At 51.6% G+C, this 21,135-nt stretch overlaps 1 protein-coding gene across 1 annotated transcript in view; it reads right to left on the bottom strand.

Moving 5' to 3' along the window:
* The window catches only part of B4GALNT3 (beta-1,4-N-acetyl-galactosaminyltransferase 3), a 91,521-nt gene that overhangs the window by 19,789 nt on the left and 50,597 nt on the right, over window positions 1-21,135 (bottom strand). Inside the window, exons 2-3 of the mRNA XM_065887700.1 lie at window positions 1,889-1,992; window positions 863-940 (exon numbers count right to left, since the gene is read on the bottom strand). Coding sequence (XP_065743772.1) covers window positions 863-940; window positions 1,889-1,992 — 182 coding nt within the window. The remainder of the gene's footprint in view (window positions 1-862; window positions 941-1,888; window positions 1,993-21,135) is intronic.

Here is a 21,135-nt window from a genome sequence, read left to right as displayed (position 1 = left end):
ACGTTTAACTGCTTCCTATAAAAGTTTTCTAGGGCTGCCCTGGTGGCGCAGTGGTTGAGAGTCCGCCTGCCGATGCGGGGGACGCGGGTTCGTGCCCCGGTCCGGGAGGATCCTGCATGCCGCGGAGCGGCTGCGCCCGTGAGCCGTGGCCGCTGAGCCTGCGCGTCCGGAGCCTGTGCTCCGCAACGGGAGAGGCCACAGCGGTGAGAGGCCCGCGTACCGCAAAAAAAAAAAAAAAAAAAAAAAAAAAAAATGTCTAAAGCGGAGTTTCCTAGTATATGTCCCTTAGATCACTGGTTTCACAGAATATTAATGGTTCGCGGGAAACGGTAGTTCTGGAGGCAAATAAGTTTGGTACGTGCTGAGCTAACAAACCAAGTCAAACAGATGACCGCAGAACTCAGAGCCTTTCATGTGCTAATGTGTATTTCCAGGGAGTGGATGTCTATAGATCTGAAACCGAATTTAACAATGGATTCCATTCTGCCTGGAATATCTTATGGGATTTAATGGTCCATGAAAGTTTGGGAAGCCGAATTTTATAACTGGGGATTAACATGGACATGAAAGTCCTGTAGCTTTCCTCAGCTTTGCTTTCCTCACCCATAAAATGAGGACATTGTGTTATCCTATAGGGTCATAAAGCTGACAGGAGATTATGCACAAAGCCTGGCACCCAGTAGGCCCCCTGCAAATGTTAGAGCTTCTCTAAAGGAAGAAAATTCAATGAGCCTGGAACGCTTTCATTTTTTTCTTCAAATTAGATGAAAATTTTTTATAACAACCACTAGAAGAAAATTTTCTGGAGCCTCTGGAATTCTCTATAAACACTGTTTTTAAGCCTCTCCAAGAGCAGCCTCACCTCTGACAGCCAGGGGACCGGCTTATTCCACTTCAGGTAGCTGCTGTTCCCCCCGCCACCTCTTGCAGAGTCTTCATCCTGGCAGAACAGAGAAGAATGAACTTGGTGGGAATATTAGGGTGACAGCAGGATCGGGGCCCCTTGAAAGTGCCTGTGGAAGCAGAGGGTCAGGAGACCCAGCCCTGCTGTCGGAGGCTTATCAACTTACGGACACTCCCCTTTCTGGCTCACACTATATCCCTTAGGAATATACCTCCAATGTATAACCCTGAGGTGCTTCTACTTTCCTGACTTTTCTCAGTCTTCCCATATGGAAAAATTTTTTCTAATTAGACCAGGCTCTCCTGAGGGCAGGGACCTTGCCTCCCTCTCCTGTGACTCATCTGTCCTAACAAGTGGGAGCCCCCTTGGGGGAGACACCCCACCCCCTCCCTACCCTGCAGGTCCATGGGTGCAGTTTGGCTCTGGTCCGGCCTTGGAGATCCAGGTCTGTTCTAGGCTCAGAGACTCAACCTTAGGGCTCCAGGCTGAACTGGACCTCAAGTTCCCTAATCCCCACCCAGAGCAGCTTCTAGGGACCATCAGCCCAAGAAACACCATAGGGAAAATGCTCCAGTACAAATCTGTCCCCCAGCTATTTGCAGGGAGGGGCCGTCTCTACCGCATCATCTCTGACTCTTGGCGGCAAGCACCTGGGACTGTCACTAATGTACCAGCCCAGTCTTCATCCCGGCAAGAGGCGAGAGGTGCTGGTCCAGCTCAGGCTGCTGACGGAGGCCACATGCCTGGATGGCTCAGACTTGGGCATCTTGAACTATGCGACAAGGCTTTGGGGAAGGCACAATGGACGTCTCTACCCACGAAGCCAGGAGAACCCATGAGGCCAGCCTGCCATCCAGGGACTCCCTCTGCTCTGCCCTCTCCTAACACAGGACGTGAGGATGCCCTTAAGGCTCTGTGGGCAGCGGAAGCCGAGGACCCACGTTAACGCGCCAGCAGGGAGGACGGGCTGACCCTGCCACGTACCTTGAGGCCCAGCTTCTGGGGACGGTAGAACTGGAGATTTGGATCCACAGCCGGAATGTTCCTGCTGGCCAGAGCCTTGGCCAATTCTCTCCAGCTGCCATATCCTGAGGAAGGGAAAGAAGAAGAGAGGAACAAGGTCAGCAAGACCTGAAGACCTCATAAATCTGCGAGATTCAGGGCGTAATAACAGAGGTAATCGTGCACCTTCTGTGGCTCCTGAGCCCTCGTCTTGGGGTGGGTATGAAGTGGGGTGGAGTGTAGGGGGACAGTTACAACCTCGGCCAAGGTCAACACGGCAGACAGCGAGGGCGTGAGCTCATCTCCTGTTAGGACTCGCTGTCTTTCCCAATTCAGAGGAGGAACCAGGTCAGGTGAACCTGGAGCTTTGTCCTGCCATGTGACCACCACAGGCTGCCTGTCGAGGCCAATTTCGCCCAAAAGCCACTGGGTGCACGGCGGCCGAGCTGAGCTTTCCCCTCACAACCTCCCTGCCCCCGAGCCAGGGAGATAGTGGGGCTATCTGACGGCGGGCCCTCCCCCTGCCCACCGTTAGTCGCTGGGCTGCTGGATGGACCCAGAGCTGGGGGCGCCAGGAGACCGTGGGCCAGGATTTGGCGTTTGCCTGTCAGAATTATAAACAGCTGGAGATATGAGACTTGAGGCCCAGCTCCTCCTGGATGCATCTAGAGGCTGTGTGTGACGGCTGACATCTGTGCCCTGAGGCCCTGGAGCCGGTGGGCTTTCACACATCTGGGAAGGTAACAGCCAAACCACGGTGAGAATGAGGGAGACACACGTGCATTCACAGCCACGCAGAGGGGCAAGGAGCCGCTGAGGGTTTGGGGGGAAGAATCAGAGCTCAGTGGTCAGCACTGCTGTCCACTGGGGGCTGGGGCTGCCCACAGGTCAGGGGGACGCTCGGGCAGGATGGAAACTTTGTGGAACCGTAAGGCAGAATTACAGGCAACCAAGAGCTGGGAGGGGCCTTCAAGACCACCTAGTCCTCATTTCAGGTAAGGAAATGGAAGCCCAGCTGTCTGGAGTCACTTAGCAAACACAGTTGACCCCCTTGTCCACAGGGGATACACTCAAGACCCCCAGTGGATGCCTGAAACCACACGTAGTACCAAACCCCATATATACGATGTTTTTTCCTATACATACTTATGATTAAGATGAATTAGGCACCGTGAGAGATTAGTAATGTTGACTAAAACTCAAATAGAACAGTTATAACAATATATTGTAATAAAAGTTGTGTGAATGAGTCTCTCTCAAAATATTTGATTGTACAAATTGAATGCCTCTGCCATCTTAATGGAGCACTTATCATTCACTGTGGCTGTAGCTTTTGCAGTTTGAGGTACGACAGCAAAACCAGCAAAAATTTCTTTTCCCTTCTTCACAATTTCACGGAGAAAAGATTCGCTCTTGCCGTAGATCTTAGCAACCTTAGCATGCGGTTTTTTTCTTTCTTTAAGTTTCACCTTTTCACTCAAAAGAAGCACCTTATGGCTTTCCTTTGGCAAATGGGAATTTCCAGCATCACCGCCGTTGTACCGTGGGGGCAGCGTTAAGTAAAATAAGGGTCACTCGAACGCAAGCGCTGCGATGCCAGGACAGTCCCTCTGGTAACCGAGGCAGCTACTAAATGACTAACGGCGAGAGGGGCTGGAGAAAGGGGGTGACTCACTTCCTGGGCAAGATGGAGCAGGACAGCGTGAGACTTCATCATACCGATCAGACCGGTACACACTTGAAAGCTTATGGATTGTTTATTTCTAGAATTTCCCATTTAGTATTTTCAGACCCTGGTTGACCTTGGGTAACAGGAACCACTGAAGGTGAAATCATGGATCAGGTAGGACCACTGTAGTGACAAAGCTAAGGCTAGAACCCAAGAATTCAGATGGAACCCACTGGAAAAGCGCAGAAAGCTCTCCAACAGCTTCATCAAGATGCTCCCAGGACACTGCCGTGGGCGCTGCCCGGGAGGTAGACTGGCACCACTGGCCACCGTGAGCCAAGAGATGCCTGGAAGCGGAAGCATCCTAGGACCCCCGGGCGGGCACCAGTAGAGGCACAGCCAGCCAACCAGACACAGAGGAAAGAGCACAGCCCACAGAAGGTGGACATCAGCGCTTTGCCAGAGTGTGTGTGTGTGAATACCTCCAGGAAGGTGGGTGGAATGTGGGGCGCGGCGGGGGAGCTTTTCTCACCCAGTTACATGCTGGGTGCTCCACAGGGTTTACTCAGCACCTCGCAGGCATGATCCCATCTGGGCGAGGTCTGATTACCCCCGCTTCACAGATGGGGAAAGAGAAGCCCAGGGCTGAAAGTCACGGAGTCCGCCGTTTCGAAGCGGGCATCGGAACAGAGAGCCTGCCTGCCTCACCAGCCAGCGTTTCCTCTTCCCGCCTACGTTTTCTCCCGTGGATGCTGTTTGGCGTGGACCTGGAGGAGACCCGGGGGCAGAGCGTCCGCTGGGGATCTGTGCCCCTGGGTTTCTGCGCAGACATTAACCGTCCACTCGTGTTATGTTTATCGGGACTTCCGCAGGTTTATCCTTCTGCCATCAAGGTCTCTGCTGTTTCCATGGCTGGCCAGTGGGCAGGCAGAAACAGGTCAGACTAGTTCGACGCAGAGAGATGTTCTGGGGAAGAGGCTCCCAGAGCCAGTGCGGTGATGTGAGGGGGAGGAAGGGAGGGAGAAAGAAAGAGAAAGAATGTTCCCAGACCCAGCCCTACCTTCCTGACTGGTGTTCCTGAGCTAACCAGTCTAAGACACTGCTAACAAAGGAGCCCCATCCCTGCCCAGGCCCCGGGGACTGTGGGTTTGTAGCTGGAGGCTCAGGGGCTTGGGGGACAAGTGAGTCATACCGTGGGAGGGGAGGGGAGGCGCTGCCTTGCTTCTGCCTCAGAACGACTGGGTCACCTCTTCCTTGACTTTGTGGCTGAAAACGACCTACTTGTAGACAAGTTTGTGAGGATATAACCCTAAAAATTCAATTTGCCAGGCTTCCCTGGTGGCGCAGTGGTTGAGAGTCCGCCTGCCGATGCGGGGGACACGGGTTCGTGCCCAGTCTGGGAAGATCCCACGTGCCGCGGAGCAGCTGGGCCCGTGCGCCATGGCCGCTGAGCCTGTGCGTCCGGAGCGTGTGCTCCGCAGCGGGAGAGGCCACAGCAGTGAGAGGCCTGCGTACCACAAAAAAAAAAAAAAAAAAAATTCAATTTGCCGCATACGAGAGAGTTCCGGCGTGTCTCCCAGGCACGTTCTTTCCCACACACTAGTTTTCAGTGCCAGCCAAATTCTTTGACTCCTGGAAAGTGAGACAGGTCACCCCAAGGTCAATGGACTCTTCCCGTGGTCTTCACTATGCCGTGTCCTTGCATTTACTGGGAAGTGACAAGGAACACTGTCTCCTGGACCAAACTTTGGAAGGGCTCCTCTGAGCACTCTTTTCGACTAGGCCGTGGTCCTTGGGCCCTGTCCTTGGCCTGCCCAGCCCAGATTTTAGGAAGAATCCTGTTAACTCTGTTTACAAAACCCTCCACCCTTGATACCTGAACCCAATCAGGTAGCCAGGATGCTGCGAGGCTGGGCTAGCAAGAACCCCCAACCCTGATGTCTCCTCCTGGCAATTCTCCATCCACTGACCCATCGCGCTGCTTGTGGGCTGTAAATCCCTGGCTGCCTTTGGAACCGAGCTCAGCTCGATATCTCGGTCTCTCTCCCACACTGTGGTAGTACTGAATCAAACCTGTCCATCACCTTTAACTTGTGCCTGGCTCTATTTCTCTTTAAAAGAGGGTAACAGGTGGCTCTCCCAGTAAACAAGGACAAATCCACAGAACGGAGGGGATGTCAGGGGTTAAACCTAACCAGGCCCTGCCCAGGTCACAGGTGCGTCTGGATGGCTTTGAAATTACTTGGAGCTGAGACAGTCAACAGCCCAGCCTTTAGCAATTCAAGGAGCAGGAAACGCCCTTGGCAGACTTCACAGTGTGGAAAAGACAAGAAGACTTGGAGTCAGGAAGTTCTCCATGGATGGCCACCATTATAAATGGTAACCGCTTGAGCAAGTAACTGAACCTCTCTGGTCTTATCTCTCTGGCTGGTGGAGATAAGACCCCTGCCCCTGCCGTGAGGATTAAATACTGTGCGTGTCAGACACAACTAGCACCCCGTCCCCCAACAACGTCTGAGTTCAGGGTTTTGGACCTGGGCGTCAGAAGATGTGGGTCCCAGCACCTCGAGAATTTTATAAAAACCGGAAACGGCCAGTCACCGCCTCTCTCCTCTGGGCAAAGAAGCAAGACGACCATAGGCAGCAGCGACTCAGTGGTGGGGGTAACAGACAGCACTTCCTCTCTGCTGCCCGGCGTTCTCTGCGCCCCTCCCGTCACCCACCTATCCTCCCAACCCCGTTAATATTCACTGAGTGCATAGCAGGCGTCAGGCAGGGTGTGGAGCTTTTCCGCTGTGTTAACCCTGCCAGAGGTACCCTGGCCCCACTTAGCCCCCTGGGGGAACCAGGAGCTGAAGAATGTGCTGATTTAACTATTGACACTTGTCACCTGCCCTCCGGTAAGTGAACTCCTGCTCCTGGCCAGAGCGCCAGCTGCCAGGGCCCCTTTCTCCTGCAACAGGTGTCACATTTGTGCCAGGAGACAGACGCCCCGATCTCAGGTGACAGATAAAGCACCACCGTGGGCCTCACATTCTGCCCTCACAAAGCTGGGCTATCAAATTCACCATCAGCCGGAACTCTGCCAACATCTCTCCTCTGTGCTATGTGGACTCTTCAAAGGCCTGGAGAGCATCTCTTTGGCTCTTTGGTGAAAATACAGCATAAGTACAGCCCTTGGTGCTTTCTTTTTTTTATTTCAGATGATACTTTTTTTTTAATTTATTTATTTTATTTTTGGCTGCGTTGAGTCTTCAGTGCTGCGCGGGCTTTTCTCTAGTTGCGGCGAGCGAGGGCTACTCTTCGTTGCAGTGCACGGGCTTCTCATTGCTGTGGCTTCTCTTGTTGCGGAGCACGGGCTCTAGGCATGCGGGCTCAGTAGTTGTGGCACGCGGGCTCAGTAGTTGTGGCGCACGGGCTTAGTTGCTCCGCGGCATGTGGGATCTTCCTGGACCAGGGCTCGAACCTGTGTCCCCTGCGTTGGCAGGTGGACTCTTAACCACTGCGCCACTAGGGAAGTCCCCCTTGCTGCTTTTTGTTTTTTAAAAAAACTCTCACCTACGTTATTTCTCCGCATCCTCACCGACTCCCTGTAAACTGCTGTCGTCTTCTTTAGAGATCAGGAAACAGAGAAGTGAAGTCACACAGTGAATAAGATAATCCACGTTAAGGACTTAGTGCTTGGAACACAACAAGCAACTAACCCACTGCAGCTCATTAGTTTATGATAGGTCACAGCACTGCAGATGTGAAACTTGCATTCGTTTCTCCTGATCTCTTGCTGATGTGTCACGTGGTCCACAGGGACATTCACACAAGGGGCAAAGGCAGCCCCTGGCTGCTCAGACAGATTTTGGATAGATTGTGAAGTTTCAGCTGAGGGACTGGACATGGGGAGAGGAATCAAGAATGACTCAGGATTTCTGCGCTGGCGGTTGGAAGGCTGGAGTTGCGCTTACTGAGATGGGGAGGACGGGTGTCAGAGGAGAGGCCGGGCTGAGAGTAATACCCAAGAGAGAAGTGGAGGCATGGCGGGGAGGGGGTGCAATGAACGTGGTGTTTCTGAAGCTCCATCTCCAGCTTGGGCAGGGCTCTGCTGGAAAGGGCTCCCACCTGCCCTAAGACGCACTTTGCAAGAGGGGAAGGCCTGCACCCTCAAGGGCTGTAGGAAGGTGGGGTTCAAGGACGAGCCAGGAGGGCTGGTCCCACAGGTTCCATAGGTGTAAAGGACCCAGAGATCTGCAGATCCTTAGCAGACGATCTGCTAGGAAGCTCAGTGTCTGTAGAGAGAAAGGTGATGAACCCCAGAGGAGCTGAGCAGAGACAGAGCCCTTGTCCCACTAGAGAACAGCAGGTTGTCCAGGGAACAGGAGGTCATGACACCCGGGCACGGCTCCACAAAGGCCAGGAACAAGCACGGAGTCCTGGGATGAAAAAGCAAGGCTCTGACCTTGGAGTGCACCCGAGAGCCAGTCATGTGGGCTCCGCAGAGCAAAGCTGCCGTGGCTGGACGCCAGCAGGGCCTGGATGCCACCGGAAACCCGAGGTGGCACAGTCAGCGATGAAGCCAGGGACTGTCACCTGGGAGAGAGTCTCTAAGGCAAACCAGAATCTCTGACAGCAAAGACACGGCCTTTCCTTTCCAGCCGTGACACCCCAGAGAACGTGATGCAAGAGGAACTATTATTAATGTAACCTTAATATTTGCGTGTCGGGCATATACTTATATTTATAGTAAATGAAATATAGATGATTTTATTTAGTACAACAACCCTATAGGAAAATAAGGCTTAGAGGATAAAAATCTCACTGAAAGTCCCAGAGATAGTAAGTGACAGAAGATTTGAACGCTGTGTCCTGAATTCCATGCCTCTTAGACTTGAGAACCTGGTCCAGCTATGCCACCTCATCACCTGGTGTCAGGCACACCTTAGTCACCGGCCCATCCCTCCCCGATTACCTCATACTCACCCACCCACACCCTCGCCGACACCCCACAGAGTAGCTCGCCACTCCCTCTAACGCCAGTAACGCCAATAACACCTCCCCATATACGCCAAATAAGAGCAAGAGGGGGCATGGAGACCCAAACACCCCCGAACAGCTGGAAAGCTGGGCAGACGGCACCTGCGAGTAGGCCTGCTGACCTCGCCCCAGCCTCTTCCTTCTCGACACGAGGGTGAACCATGCAGCCGCGGGTCTGGAGCAGCGTGGGCCCCAAGGAGGGTCCTAAGTGTGGGTCCAGCTTTGTCTCACACTCCCTCGTAGCACAGGTACAGGGCGGACATCGTGACAAAGAACAAAACAAACCCCACAACCTTTCAGGCCCCATGTTACTCATCCGGGTCATGACAAGACAGTCAGAGCCACAAACACAGTTCTGTCGTGGGGAATTTTGACGAAGACCCCAGATGAAATGAGATGGTTTCAGGAAAATCTAGAGGTAACAGGGTCCAGGATTTCTAAAACTGGTCCATGCCCACTGAAGAGGTGCTTTCATCCTCGGGTGGACCTGGTAAAGGACCCCATGGGTCAGACTCTCTTGTCCAGTCATCCCGCTGGACTGGGACACAGACAAGTTTCGGAACGTGGAAAAGCAGTGGGGCGATCCTTTCCCCTCCTGGAGTCTTTCAAAGAGGAAGTTCAGTGGCGGTCAAGGGTAAGCAATGGCAGTCTGGGAAGAGTGAATGCATGAATCAATGAACCAACCAATCCCCAGGCACTTATTGAGCGCCTGTTGTATACTCAGTGCTCTGCTAGCTGCTGCAATGGGGAGAAAGGTACAAAAGGAGACATTCAGCTCCATCCACTCCTGGCACACCTGGGGTGGGCATCGTGGTAAATGAAGGGATCCACGTGACTGTGGCCTCGTGCATGTACTCTGGACCCACGCCACGCCCCATGCAGGGTACACACAAGCCATTCCTGCTTTAGGCAACAGACAGCCACACCTCAGGCCGCTGAGCTCACCAGACGCTGACGGTGTGATGCTGTGATGATTTTCCAGACTTGCAGGAACCTCAGACAGAGTGCTTTGCTAACATTTTCTGGGACCAGAGAAGGGGTCTCCAAGATCCTAGAGTTCTGGAGAAGCAACACAGAGAGAAGAAAACCCTGGTTCCAGAAGATGGCCCTGGAGTCATCCCAGCAGAAAGGTCACCAGGACCCACCTCAAGACCTGACGCAGCCCACAGTAGCTCTGGGGTGTGGAGCCACAGCGGACCATGGCCCAGCAGCTAGTCAAAGCCCATGCTCTCGCTCCCACGCCTTTCCAGGTAGAAGGATGGAGAAGTGGAGGCCCGAGATCCCAGAACTCTCTTTCCCGACTGGATGGAGGTGGGAGGGGTACTTTCCACAGTTAAACTGAACGCTGGAAAAAAGGCTGGGGGAGGGGGGAGTGGAGATTCCACTAGGAATGTGCCTTTAAAAAAGGAGAAAAAAAAAGAAGAGAGAGAGGGACTTCCCTGGTGGCGCAGTGGTTAGGAATCCACCTGCCAACGCAGGAGACATGGGTTCGAGCCCTGGTCCGGGAAGATCCCACATGCCGCGGAGCAACTAAGCTCGTGAGCCACTACTGAGCCCGCGAGCTGCAACTACTGAGACCGTGCGCCTAGAGCCCGTGCTCCGCAACAAAGAGAAGCCACCACGATGAGAAGCCCGCGCACCGCAATGAAGAGTAGCCCCTGCTTGCTGCAACTAGAGAAAAGCCCGCGCGCAGCAACGAAGACCCAACACAGCCAAAAATAAATAAATAAAATTATTTTTAAAAATTTAAAAAATAAAAAAGAAGAGAGCGTCACCCAGCCAACTAACGAGAGACACGGGAGGGGAGACGTGGGAAACATGAGACAGCAAAGTTAACTACGAAGACCGTGGGGAGACCATAGTGAAATGCCAGAGGGGACCGGTAGGGGAGCAGCACTGCTTACAAAGCCCCCGTCCACCCATTAACCCGCCCCACCCAGCGGCCGGCTGGTACCCTGTGCACATGACAGGGTGACCATCACAGCTAACACGTGTGCACTTGCCCAGGCCGGCGTGTGCCAAGCACTGGACAGGTGTTGTCTAGTTGAATCTTCATACAATCCTTTCAGGATGGTGCTAATATTCTTCCTATTTTACAGATGAGAACTCTGAGGCCCTGGGCAGTTTGGAGAGTATGATCTGCTCAAGACCTCAGAACCCTTAGAAAATAGAGCTGGGATTCTCAAACCCAGGGCATCTGACTCATTCCACGCCAGGGAAGCCCCATCATCTGACTCTTTTAAGACAAAACAATATTTCTTAACAGGTATCTAATACAGACCTTTTTGTTTGTTGAGCGAGGAAACAATGGAGTCCAAAGGGAGCAGGAAGAGAGAGGCACCCCGAGGCCAAGAAAGTTTTCTAGGGCCACACGGGGACTAGGTTTGGGACCTAGAGCCACCAACCCCTAGGCCTCTCTCCCCTGATGTCTCCGCTGAGAACAATGTACTCTTTCAAGCTGAACCCTTCTCTCTTCTCCATCAGCCTTGAGAACAAGGAAGATGAAGGATCTGATCTGAAGGCTGCCAGCCGCTAGCTGGTGAGGTCTGATGGAGCTGACGTGCCAAAGCCAAGCTGAGGTTGTCGTAACCTGTCCTGGGGAAGGAGGGCCAAGCGTGAGACCGGGGGGCATGCCCGGTAGTAGCTCTGGTCTCCAGCCGAGGACCTGGGCGCTGCGTTCCTCCAGAATATCACGCTAGCAGAAGCTCAAAGGCGAGACCACACCTAGGACGGAGGCTGGCGTCCTGTGTTAGCCCCCAGCCCTGAGTCAGCAGCATCCCACCACGATCCATCCATCCAAGGCCTTCATGTCCAAGCTCTCTCTTATATTTTCATCCCAATCCTAGAGTCATGTCCATTTTGCTGACGGGGCTACAGAGACCCACAGATAAGTGAACGGACTCGTCTACTGTCAGAGGGGAGTTAGGGTTAAGACCGGACCAGAGCCGAGGCCTTTGATTCTGGGCCTGAAGCTCAGAGCATCACAGCACCGTGCTCACTCGTGGCTGCTGGGTTCAGTGGGCTACAGGGAGCCTGGCTGGACTCCGTCTAGGAGAGGGCTGAGCGCTAGCACCACGCTGGCAGGAACTAGGTCTCGTCATTACATTCACACTGTGTAAATCAGCTGGAATTAGAACCACCGTTCTACTTCCTGTCTCTGTGAATCTGACCACTGGACACCTCAGATAAGCAGAATCATATAATATTTGGCCTTTGGGTCAGGCTTCTTTCACTTAATGCTTTCAAGGTTCATCCGTGTGGTAGCATGTGTCAGAATTTCCCCCCTTTTCCAGGCTGAACCCTATCCCATCATATGGATGGACCACACTGTGCCCCTCCGTTCATCTGTCAATGGACACTTGGGTTGTTTCTCCCTTTGGCTACTGTGAATTACACCGCTGTGAACATGGGTGGGCAAGTGTCTGTTCGAATCCCTGCTTCCTCTTCTTTTGGGAAGGGGCTCTCTCTTAAACTGCTAAAAACTTTGTCCATTCTTCCAGAGATAGGCCAAGGGGGGCCAGGCTGCTGCCCTCGTGGCAGAGACATGGTGGGAAACCTCGTGTCCACCTGAGGATGCAGGAAGTCTGTGGACCGTGGGTGGGAGCAGGGTGGAGTCTCCCAGCCAACACGTTAAGAGGGAGAGCAGAACTTCCGAGGGTGCCCAGGGTGGGGCCCTCCGCGTGGACAGCAACGTCCTAGTCTACTAGCCTCTGTGGAAATGAGCAGTTTCAACACATCCCAGCTTCTGAGACAGGCTAAGTTACCTGGGCCCCTAGAACTCCAGCCCAGTGCCAACACGGGTCCACAAACTGGGGGCTACCCGTCCTCAAGGAGACAGGTACGGGAGCTTAGAGTAAACATTGGGAACCTGTGGGTGCAAGCTGACATTTCTGTAACACCAAAATAGGACAGTGCGGTGTGAACCACTTTGGATGTCTCGAATTCCCACGGTGAGTCATGAGGGCTGCAAGCTACTTACTGGTAATGTGTAGTGAGACCACACTTGTGACAGGTTGGGAGCCAAAATCAAGAAGTAGGAAAACTGGCCCTTCACTCAAGGTAGTTTGTTCAGTTAGCATCAGGGGCCTGCCTGCCTGTCTTCCTTCCTTACCCTCTCCTCCTTCCTAATTTGGACAAAAGGCAATTTGGGGAAAGGCTACAGCGTGGCTCACAGAACCAGCAAGAGGCACACAACCAGGCTCCAGAAAGGCCAAGAACCGGGGCAGCGATGGAGACCCCACCAGCCGGCCAGTGATGCTCCAGATACCTGTGTGTCTCTACTCAGAATACCAATTCCCAGGAAAGAGTCCAAGTGGCCCCAGCTTGGGCCGGGTGTCCCTCCAGTGGTGAAGGGGGACGTGCTGTGGGCAGTGGGGCTGAGACCCCTGCAGCTCCTCTGGAAGAACAGGTGGGGGGAGGGAGCCTGCTCCCTCCCTCCATGTGGAAATCATGGGGATTTTCTGAATCTTCCATGTGAAAATCGTGGCACTCAATAATTGACCATTATTCCTAAAACAAAAGTGGGACTTGTCTGAGAGTCCTATTTTTTAAGCAGGGGCACATAAAATGCAGACATAGCTGAAAGTATGAAAGACACAGACATACAGAGTTGGTTCTATAATACTTAAAAGACTTTACAAGATAAGGGGAAGATGGGAGAGTTGATTATCTAGTATATCCTCAGGAAAAGTAAATTCCAGACTCATCCAGACACACAATGTTCAAAACACAGTTCTTGGGAAGAGAGGTAAAACCATCATCTGTCAGAGCCTTTGAAAGTAACACTTCATCAATCCATTTTAACCTTGGCTAAAAAAAAAAAAAAAAAGTAAGCACTGCAGTCGAGGGGAGCTTAGAAATCGTCACTGCAGGCCCCTACATTCCACATAAAGAAAACTGACGGCGTGAAGACCGAGGTCACTGTCTGAGGTCACAAAGCAAGCTCGAGGCAGAACTGGCACTAGAACCCAGGTCTCCTCTCTTCCAGATCAGGATCTTCCGTCCAGACCGCAGGACGCACCTGGTTGTCCCCTGTGACGAGCCTGGCGCGAGGATCGGGGGTGGTGACAGCACTTTGTGGTCTGTGATCCTAAAACTGGGCGTGGCCCCTCCTGAGGAAAGGGCCATGATCTAAAGCAGCCTGGAGAACACGTTTCTCTGGGTATCCGATAGCTTGCTCGTTTGGGTCCAGACCAGTTCTCAATGTAGAAGCTGTGAGTGTATCAAGGCAGGCCTCAGAGTCCTTCAGAAGCAGAGCTGTGCCACGTGCACCTCCGACCCCCTTCAGCCACAGCTTTAAGTATGAAGATGTTTGGTTTCCTTTGAGACGAGACGCTGGAGTAGAAGGACCCCACCGAGCCCACCTCCTCTCACGAAAACACCAAAACATCACAAATAACTGCTGAACGACCACCGGCAAAAAAGACTGGAACCTACCAAAAGAGATGTTCTATATCCGAAAACAAAGAAGCCACAATGAGATGACGGCAGGAGGGGCACTTTCACAATATAATCAAATCCCATACCCGCCGGGTGGGAGACCCACAAACTGGAAACTTCAGTTTAAAATACTCAACTCCATTAAAGCAGTATCTGCATTTAAAATAAGCTGGGTAGGGGACTTCCCTGGTGGCGCAGCGGGTAAGACTCTGTGCTCCCAATGCAAGGGGGCCCAGGTACGATCCCCGGTCGGGGAACTAGATCCCGCATGCCGCAACTAAGAGTTCGCATGCCGCGACTAAGGAGCCCGCGTGCCGCAACGAAGAGTCCACATGCCTCAACTAAGGAGCCCGCACGCTGCAACAAAGGTCCTTCGTGCCACAACTAAGATCCAGTGCAGCCAAATAAATAAATATTTTTAAAAATTTTAAATAAATAAGATAAACTTGGTATATTATAATGCATAACACTCAAATGTTTACTCAAGCTTACTTCTGTATGGAATGTTTTCCAGTACAGTAAGCCCCCTACATAAGAACGAGATCCATCCCGAGAGCACATTCCTAAGCCCAACAGAGTTAGCCTAGGTACCCAACTAACACAATCGGTTATATAGTACTGTACTGTGATAGGTCTATAACACGTTTCACACAAGTAATACATAAAAAACAAACACAGAGAATAAAGAAAACATTTTTAATCTTACGGTACGGTACCTTGAAAAGTACAGTAGCACCAGTACAACAGCTGGCACACGGGGGCTGCCATCGAGTGAACAGGCAGGAAGAGTTACTGACTGGAGAAGGGAGAGGAGGTGGGAGATGGTAGAGCTGAAGGGTCGCCAGCAACAGGAGACGGAGGAAGCTGCAGTGTCACTCACGCCTGCCGTTGACGGCGCAGGTTCTGGGCTTGAAATAAAGACACTGTACTACGGTACTCTACACAGTGCTGTAAAGTACACAAAAGCACAACCACTTGTAGGGGATGCACACACGTGACAACGTACGCCAGACACGTGAACTAACTTACGTGACTGGACATGCGAACGCACGTCCGCACCTTTGACAGTTCACAACTCGAAGGTGCGTATGTGAACTTGAAGGTTCACAACTTGAAGGACTTACTGTATGTGATCTAAAAAGTGGCTGTAGTAAAGTTCAAAAGAAAGCTGCTTTAAGGAACAAATCCAACTGTACTAGATACGCTTGTAAATAAACTTATGGCATTAAAAAAATGACGTTCAACGAACAACTGATGATTTCATGGAAATAACTTTCATTGTTTTTATCACAGTTTGTCCTCTAAGCACCTTTATTAAAAAATATTTAATCCACATATACAGACGTATCCACAAGCACATTAAATGCTCCTTTGCCAGGTTATCTATCAACACTCTACATGGAAGGGAAAAAATACCCTTTTCTCTGGGTTAACGACCACTTTTTAAAACAAACAAACAAAGGTAAGTATAGTTGAGAATAAGGAGGAAAGGAGCCAGGCAGGAGCAGTGATGGTCAGCTCGGTTGATGTTATGTCTGTTTCCTACCTTCACAAATAAGACTCTGCTCATTGGACTACAGTGTAGTTGTTAAAATATCCACATTAGTGCCAATGCTACTGAGCTAAATACCATAAGAGAATCTCTACTGGGCTATTCTTAGCTTCACAAATGCAATGAGGACTTCCCTGGCGGTCCAGTGGTTAGGACTCTGTGTTTCCACTGCAGGGGGCACAGGTTCAATCCCTGGTCGGGGAACTAAGATCCCACGTGGCGTGTGGCGCAGCCAAAATGAAAACAGCACACACGCACACAAATGCAATGAAACATTGCCCTCTAGGATGGCTGATTAAACTATTAGTATATGGTCTTTATATCCCTAACAGTCAAACACCAGCTCTAGGTCTATAGAGAAAAGGGCAATAAATAGGAGAGTGAAAATCTGATGAAGTCAACTGGTTATTTGATGTGTCAGTGACCACATTTCCTGAACCCAAAGTCCGGCTATGTGGTCTGACCAAGGCAATAGCACGTCTGCAACAGTTCATCTTTCCTGGAAACCCAGGCCAAACAGTCACGTTGTTTATTTGACACAAAATTATCGGTTTCACAGACCGCCATTGTCTTAGCCTCACCAACTTTGCTAAACGCACTGGTGAAATGACCAGACAGGACCGATCTATACAACTCGATCTAGCCTATCTACAGCTGGGTTAACAGGAACCTGGCCAAAGATGCACAAATAGCTCGAGAGGATAAAGTTCATTCCAAGACCCTGTACCCCATGCTGTGCCCTCCCCCGCCCCCGCCACCTCTCACCATTTCCCCAGCACTCCCCTCCCCCTGAGGCACAGGCCATGCTGGACAGAGGGACAGCCGGCCCAAACCATACAAGAGGGGGCAGCACAGAATCACTTCGAGGCCAGGTATGTTTTGAAATTCCCCCACATCAAGGACACATGGAGGGGTAGAAAGCCAACGATGTCTAAGTGGCTCCCCTGGCAAATCAAAAAAAAAAGACTTTCAGGGTAAACGTCCCCAGGATGGCCACGAGCACTACGGAAGGTGAGGTGAGGCTCCACTCTACCTGCTTTTTGCTGAGGATACTTTGCTAAGAAACACGGTCACCCAACCCGAACATGTGTGCCCGATGTGTCTTAAAGAACCTCAGCGAACCAACAAGTCAAGGTCCAGCAGGAACCAAAGAGGAACTCAAGGACTCGCGCCCGAAAGCAGACAGACGGACGGCGCTGATCCTTCCCAAAATAGGAGAAAGTGAAAGAGAGAGCTTTGGAGAAGGAGACAGGCCCACAAGCACGCTCCAAAGGCGCGGTGGCGGGGCTCACGACCACCGAGCCACGCGCTGCGATCAACCTTTGAGATCGCAACCTTTCGGTCCGAGCAACTCTCGTTTTACCTGTGTGATACCTAAATGGTTTCTGGGGTACTCGTGAAGACAAGTGAGGCACTGAGAACTTAGATTATTTTTTGGCCTCCTGAGCATAAACTTTGATATTTAATGACCCGTGATAGCGGTCGGTATCCTAGTAATCCAGAAGACCCTTGGGGATCTATTAACTGTTTAGCATTCCCAGGTCTTAGGGGAATATGTTTTCCGTCTTTCAAAGAGCCTGTTGTAGGCAATTTGAAGAGTAAGACGCAAATATTCCCCAGAGTGGGCAGAGCACTACGCTAGGTTTCCCCAGAGCTCACCAGCACACAAAAACAGATGCAGGCTTCGCACAAAGAAGGCACAGTCTCTTATTTATTTTCAAGTGGCTTCTTGGATCAGCTTCTTAGAGTTGCGAGGGCTGCACTAAATGGTTCATAGTGGGAAGGAAGCTCAAAAAAAAAAAAAAAAAGAGACCTGTGGAATTAAAGCGGAAGCTGCAGGCAGTCAATTAGCTGGATTTATTGAGCATCTAGTACGTACCCGTAGCCACTCTGCTCGGCTCTGTGTGAAGAGCCAGTTTGGGAGCCAGGAAGATCTGGAATTGAGCCCCACCCCTGTCACTTCCAGCTGTGTGAGTTTTGGCAAGTTCCTTAACCTCTCAGGGCCTCAGCTCAGTCAGCTCGCCACCACCACCCCCCTTTCCCTTAGGAAGATTAATTAGATCCTTGAATGAATTAAACCAACATTTGCTCCCTGCAGACGGGGTAACGGGCAGCTTCCTCAGCATCACGGTACCAGCTGCTTTTTACCAATTGTTTACCCCGTCCGGCATTTTTCATTCATTAATTTCCAACATACACTAACCCTGTAAGGTAAATATTTCTCTCCCCATTCTCCCAGTAATAAAACTGAGGTTTAAAGAGTCTACATGGGACTTCCCTGGTGGCGCAGTGGTCTGCCTGCCAATGCAGGGAACACGGGTTCGAGCCCTGGTCCGGGAAGATCCCACATGCCGCGGAGCAACTAAGCCTGTGAGCCACAACTACTGAGCCCGTGTGCCACAACTACTGAAGCCCATGCGCCTAGAGCCCGTGCTCCACAACAAGAGAAACCACCGCAGTGAGAAGCTCGCACACCGCAACGAAGAGTAGCCCCCGCTCGCCGCAACTAGAAAAAGCCCGCGCGCAGCAACGAAGACCCAACAGAGCCAAAAATAATAAACAAATAAAATAAAATAAATAAATAAAAATAAAACTTTATAAAGAGCCTACATGATTTACTCAGGATTCCCATAAGTGGCCAAACTGGGATTCAAACTAGACCTGTCTGGCTCCAAAGTTCACGGGTCGACCCTCCCAGCAGCCTGGTGACGGCAGTGGCTATGGAGCCGTGGCGGGGGGGAGGAACGGAGGCAAAGGACCCAGCCCAGGTCGGAAGGAGGAGCCTCAGCCAGTGCTGCTAACGCACAGAGGGCTCCGCTTCCACGCACAGGTCTGATGCCTCCTGTGCTTCCACGACACAAGTCTGCTTCACACACGCAGGGCGCAGCGAGGCCCCTGGAATTCAGAGAGGAGGACCCTGGTGGTCCGGGAAGACGTCGTGGTGAAGGAGGTCCAGGGCAGGTGCTCTGGGAAGTGGGTAGAGTTGCTGGGCCTGGGAATGGAAGTAAGTTGCCGCCCCTAAGGAGTCATGGTTTTTACAGGGCAACCTGGGTTGTTTCCATCTCCAAGCCCCACCCAGGCACCCACCTTGGCTCCCCGCGTGGAACACAGAAGTTTTTACCAAGATGAAAGTAGCCTATGAACACCACCCTCCCCCAGTGTCAGAGTGCAGAGGTTCACCAAGAGAAAGCGATGACCCCTGCAAGCCCCACTGCCCCCTCTCCGGGCCACCGCTCAGTTCTCTTGCTAATCATGCCCCTCATTACGCCTACCTTCACAGCCGGATAACCCACCCTGGGGCTCAGTCTGGACTATCCTCTTTCCTGTCTATGCCCCCACTCTCTAGTCCTTGGGTATCCCGTCTGCACGTGGATGACTTCCCCAGCTGCCCCCTGCCTGCCCCCCGAAATCCACATCTGTATCTCCGAGGTACGAACCCACTCCCCTGCCTGGAGATCTGAGAGGCATCTCAAACTCAACAGGCCTGAAACCAAACTCTTGATTTTTCCTGCCAAACGTGCTTGCTCCCCGTGCTCCCCATTTTAGTAACGGCAACTCCAGCCTTCCAAGTGCCGGGTCAGAAATCTCTGAATCATTCTTGATTCCTCTCCCCACATACAGTCCATCAGCAGGTCCAGTCATCTGCGCCTTCAAAAGCTACCCGAAGTCTGACTTCTTCCGACACCTCTACTTCCTCCACCTTGTCCCGGCCACCATCTCTCGTCTGGTCCCTGTGCCTATACCCTCACCCCCTACAGTTCAGCAGTCAGAGTGACCCCACCAAAATGCAGGCCACGTCAACCTCCTGCTCAAACGCTCCAGTTCCTTCCCAGCTCATTCCGAATACAATCCAAGGTCCTTTGGATCCTATGAGTGAGGCTTACTGGGGGCAGACCCGGGTCACACTGTTTCTTCTGGCAGCCTTATTATCAGCACCCACTTGCACGATCAAAAGTGTCCCACAGAATGTAAATTGGTGCAGCCACTATGGAGAATGGTGTGGAGGTTCCTCAAAAAACTAAAAATAGAGCTGCCATATGATCCTGCAATCCTACTCTTGGGCATATATGCAGACAAAACTATAATTCGGAAAGATACATGCACCCCAATGTTCACAGCAGCACTATTTACAGTAGCCAAGACATGGAAACAACCTAAACGCCCACAGACAGAGGAATGGACAAAGAAGATGTGGTGCATATATACAATGGAATACGACTCAGCCATAAAAAAGAATGAAATAATGCCATTTGCAGCAACATGGATGGACCTAGAGATTATCACACTAAGTGAAGTAAGTCAGACAGAGACGAATATCATATGATGTCATTTATATGTGGAATCTAAAATACGACCCAAATGAACTGATCTATGAAACAGAAACAGACTCACAGACACAGAGAACAGACTTGTGGTTGCCAAGGGGGAGGGGGGTCGGGGAGTGCTGGACTGGGAGTCTGGGATGAGCAGATGCAAACTATTATATAGAGAATGGATAAACAACAAGGTCTTACTGTAGAGCCCAGGGAACTCTATTCAGTATCCCGGGATAAACCATCATGGAAAAGAATACGAAAAAGAATGTATATGTACATATAACTGAATCACCTTGCTGTACAGCAGAGATTAACACAACACTGTAAATCAACTCTACTTCAATAAAATAAAATTTTTTAAAAAGTGTCCCACAGACTATAGGGTCCCTCGACTGGAGATGCCCCTCATGTTAAATCTCTGTCCCGATCTCCTCGCCCGTCCCCTTATCACCGTTCCGCTCCAGCTGCTCCGGTTTCCTTGCTGTTCCTCCCACCGCCAGGCATGCAGTACCTCAGGGTCTTCGCACCCCTAGACTTGGACATGGCTGTTTCTCTCTTCCCTGGTCATCCCATCTACAATAGTTCTCTCTGCCCCCAGTCACCACCCTCTCTTACCCTGAGTTATTTTTCTTTCTTTTTTTTTTTTGGCCGTGCCACGCGGCTGGCAGGATCTTAGCTCCCCGACCAGGGATCGAACCCGCAACCCCTACAGTGGAAGCGCGGAGCCTTAACCACTGGACCGCCAGGGAAGTCCCCGTTACTTTTCTTAATAGCGCTTATTACCGCTTGACTTGTTACGCGCGTGTGTGTATAAAATCTATCTTCTCCCCATACCTATTTTGTTTATTATGCCTAGCACACAGTAGGCACCTGCTGAGGAAATGATATCACTGTTAAGAGTATCCATCCAGCTCCACACAGAGGTTAAAAGGAAGAGCTGCAGGGCTTCCCTGGTGGCACAGTGGTTGAGAGTCTGCCTGCCGATGCAGGGAACACGGGTTCGTGCCCCGGTCCGGGAAGATCTCACATACCCCGGAGCGGCTGGGCCCGTGAGCCATGGCCGCTGAGCCTGAGCGTCTGGAGCCTGTGCTCCGCAACGGGAGAGGCCACAACAGTGAGAGGACCGTGTACCGCAAAAAAAAAAAAAAAAAGTAAGAGCTGCAGAGTCAGATGCATGGTATCTAGCTACATGATCTCAATCTCTAAGCCTTGGTTTCCTTCTCTAAAG

The sequence above is a fragment of the Phocoena phocoena genome, chromosome 11 (genome assembly GCF_963924675.1).
Source record: "Phocoena phocoena chromosome 11, mPhoPho1.1, whole genome shotgun sequence".
Taxonomy (NCBI): Eukaryota; Metazoa; Chordata; class Mammalia; order Artiodactyla; family Phocoenidae; genus Phocoena; species Phocoena phocoena.
The sequence above is the reverse complement of the archived record's forward strand: the minus strand, read 5'-3'. Positions and strand labels throughout refer to the sequence as shown.